We start from the raw sequence: 3,428 nt of genomic DNA, 5'->3' as shown, positions 1-3,428 counted from the left end.
TGTGTGTGTGTGTGTGTGTGTGTGTGTGTGTGTGTGTGTGTGTGTGTGTGTGTGTGTGTGTGTGTGTGTGTGTGTGTGTGTGTGTCCTACAAAGAGCCCACGTTGCATTCTTGTGGACGGAGAGACAGACATGACGTTGTCAGATTTTCTCAGTGGAAGTATTTCCTCTCCACAGCCAGAACTGTTTCTTCTCCTGCGTGGAAAAAAAAGAAAGCACATGGTCGTGCACTTCATAACAATTGTGCTCTCCTGTGTCCCGTGGTTTCTGGAAGCATTAACTGAAGACATTTGGAGTCAAAACTCGCAGCTGAGTTGTGTTTCGCGGTGTAGCGTAGCAACAATCCCCTAGTAACCCGATCACTTAAGTTGTACTCCAGAATGGTTGAGCTCAAATTGAATGCAGCTCCCTGAAGCCATCTTACAACGAAAGAGGGATTTTAAAGCCTGTAAATGTCAGAAAAGTTAGTTCACTTTCAATCAGATTCGGTTAAACTACAATTTAGACACACTTGGGTACAGACTATACCCTGGCACTCATTTTCAAGTACAACAGGACCTGAGTGTCGAGGGACATTTCTTGATAAGCAAGAAAACAAAAGGAAGTTATGTTGTGTGCACGTAGCAACACTCCCCTAGTAACCCGATCACTTAAGTTGTACTCCAGAGTGGTTAAGCTCAAATTGAATGCAGCTCCCTGAAGCCATCTTACAACGAAAGAGGGATTTAGAGCTTGTAAACGTCAGGAAAATGAGTTTATTTGTTATCCCTGCGTCAAAGAGATTGGGTTAAACTAGAGTTGAGACACACTTGGGCACAGACTACATCCTGGCACTTATTTTCAAGCACAACAGGACCTCGCAGTGTCCAGGGAAACTTCCTGATAAGCAAAAAGGATGTTGAACGGGTGAATTAAAATGAAGGAAACTGCTAACCTATCGCCCTCTGCTCGCGTGAAGAAGTGGCGCTCTTCACCTTTTTTCCCCTCGCCCTTTGTTTTCCAACCTCCTCCTTTGTTCTCTCTCTCTCTCCTTTGAGTCTCCTGCTAACTAACGGTATGTGAGTGTTTGCTGCATGTTGCCATGGCTATTCCTGGAGCCTGATGCACTCTGTTACCTTCCTGTGAGACCAACTAACTCTGGGTGCTGCTGTGTTTGTGTGTGTTTGAAGATCTTTTCAGTGAATAGAAGAGAGAAAGTAGAAAAAGTGAAGGTGCTGACTGAATGTGTTTCTTCTCTCCAGGCCCCCAGCAGCCTCCTGGAGGCTTTGGAGCAGCACCTGGCCTCCCTGGAGGGCAAGAAGACAAAGGAGTTAAACGCAGACACTAGGTAGACATCTTAATGTGCAACTCCCAGTTTACTTTTTTAAATGACAGCTCAAGACACAGCTTTTTAGATACAATCTAATTTATTTAATATTGTTTTATTTATTTATTCTATAGGTTTTTATTTATATTTATTCATTTGTTATAGTTTTATTAGCGACCTCCCATTTTAAATTGGTTTTCCAATCTTTATTATTCTAATTAATTTTTATATTGTTATTTATTTTATAGGTTTTTATATATGTATTAATTTGATAGTTTTATTGGTGACATCCCCTTTTGAAATTGGTATTTTAATATTTATTATTCCTATTCATTTTTATTTGATTTTTTATTAGTAATTTTTTGTTGTTTTATTTATTTTATAGCTTTTGATATTTTATTGTTTACTTTGTCTGCCCTTATTGAGAGAGGGCTCATTTATGTGATTGTATTTTCTTTTCCTTATCACACTCTTTTACCTCCTTGTGTCCATTGAACTGTTATATTATGTTTTAACTGCATGTGTGCAAAAAAGCTTTAACGTTTGTCCTTATGCGTATTCCTTTTTTAAATGTCTGACCAGTGCCATGTTCTGAAATCACATTGAGCTGCACCTGGTGTACGAAAGGTGCCTGATTACATTTCAGAATAAGTTTGACATATTTCCCCTTTTTGCAGGGCGTCCACCCTGTCCAGCGCCGTCTCGTCCCTCTCCTCCACCGGCATGTCCTTCAGCCGGATGGACGAGAAGGAGAAGCAGCAGGCCCTGGAGGAGGAGCAGGCCCGACTGCAGGCTCTCAAGGTAACACACTCTCCTCTCTAACAAATCACCTCTGAGGCAGTGAGACAGGAGCTGGAGCAGCAGAGAGTCTAAAAACACAAATGCTGCCACCCTCTCCTCCTCTCAGACTGTGATTGTTGGGGTTTATACTGTAAGTGTAGGACCCATTTAAAGTATTAAAGGTCACCTATCATGCCATTTCTAGGCAATAGCATAGGTCTCAGATATATAAAAAACATGTCTATGAAGTGTTTTGCTCAAAATACCAAACAGACCACCCATTCTAGCCATGCCTCATATCCCTCTATTTCACTTCCTGTTTCAAAAGTGCTGATTCGGAGTATTCATTTCATTTCAAACCTTTATTTACTCAGGTGTATCCCATTGAGATCATTGATCTCTTTTTCAAGGGAGACCTGCTCAAGTAGGTTCCACATGAAACATAAAAACATAAAACAACAAAAAGGACATCATACAGCATCATTACAGGGATAACAATTTACAATAGCTATCCACATGAGCAGGTACCAACAAAATCCGATTGAGTAGCATCCAACCGAGCTTTAAAAAATGTTAGTGGCACCAGATTGCTCAGTTTCCATTTCAATTGCAGACTATTCCAAGACAGAGGAGCTGCACATCTGAAAGCTATCTTCCCTAAGACTGTCCTAGCAGTTGGCACATTTAATAAAACCACAGCATGCGATCTCAGGCAGTAGCCACTTACAATTCGCCGTGAGATCAGGGAGCAGATGCAGGATGGAAGTTTCCCTAACATGGCTTTGTATATAAAAATGTAGCAGTGACTGAGCGTCCGTACAGTTAGCGAAGGCAAACCAGCCCTTGCATACAGGGTACAGTGCAGAGTCCTGCATCGGGTCGGGTACCCGCCGGGTGACCCGCAAAAAACGCGATTAACGGGTGGTATTTCTTCAAATGCTTTTTTCCGGGCTCGGTTCTGGGTAAAACAAAGATGATGCGGGTCGGGTCGCGGGTGTTGCATAATAAATATATTAAAAATAATTTAGTTTAATTTAATGTTTAAATCCTCAGACCTCTCCCCCGCGCATAACCGCGCATACTCATAACCTCTGCAGCTTATCAATCTGCTGCTGAGCGCGCCACATTCAAAATGGCTGAGGTGAAGCTCTCTAGCGGAGAATACAGCATTTTCAATAAATCCAACGTCTGGGAGGCTTTTGGTGTCATCCTAGATGGAGAAAATAACCAACATCCCACGCTTTTTGAGACAAATATGCAACTGCGTGTGTTAATAATTGCACGTTTTCACTGCTAATACATATGCGGGTTTGGGTCGGGTTGCGGATCTTGTGCCGACGGGTC

At 42.0% G+C, this 3,428-nt stretch overlaps 1 protein-coding gene across 1 annotated transcript; it reads left to right on the top strand.

Annotated features, from left to right (window-relative positions):
- The first annotated feature begins 629 nt into the window (after positions 1-629).
- Positions 630-2,126, top strand: LOC104954688 (phosphatidylinositol-binding clathrin assembly protein-like). The gene is made up of 2 exons (XM_010781868.1): positions 630-1,325; positions 1,982-2,126. Exons 1-2 carry the CDS (start codon positions 1,072-1,074, stop codon positions 2,124-2,126), a joined length of 399 nt encoding a protein of 132 aa, XP_010780170.1. The 5' UTR covers positions 630-1,071.
- Positions 2,127-3,428: the final 1,302 nt, after the last annotated feature.

This window comes from Notothenia coriiceps, unplaced genomic scaffold, assembly GCF_000735185.1.
Source record: "Notothenia coriiceps isolate Sejong01 unplaced genomic scaffold, NC01 NC01_scaffold00023610, whole genome shotgun sequence".
NCBI lineage: Eukaryota > Metazoa > Chordata > Actinopteri > Perciformes > Nototheniidae > Notothenia > Notothenia coriiceps.
This window is presented reverse-complemented; position numbering and strand designations above follow the sequence as displayed.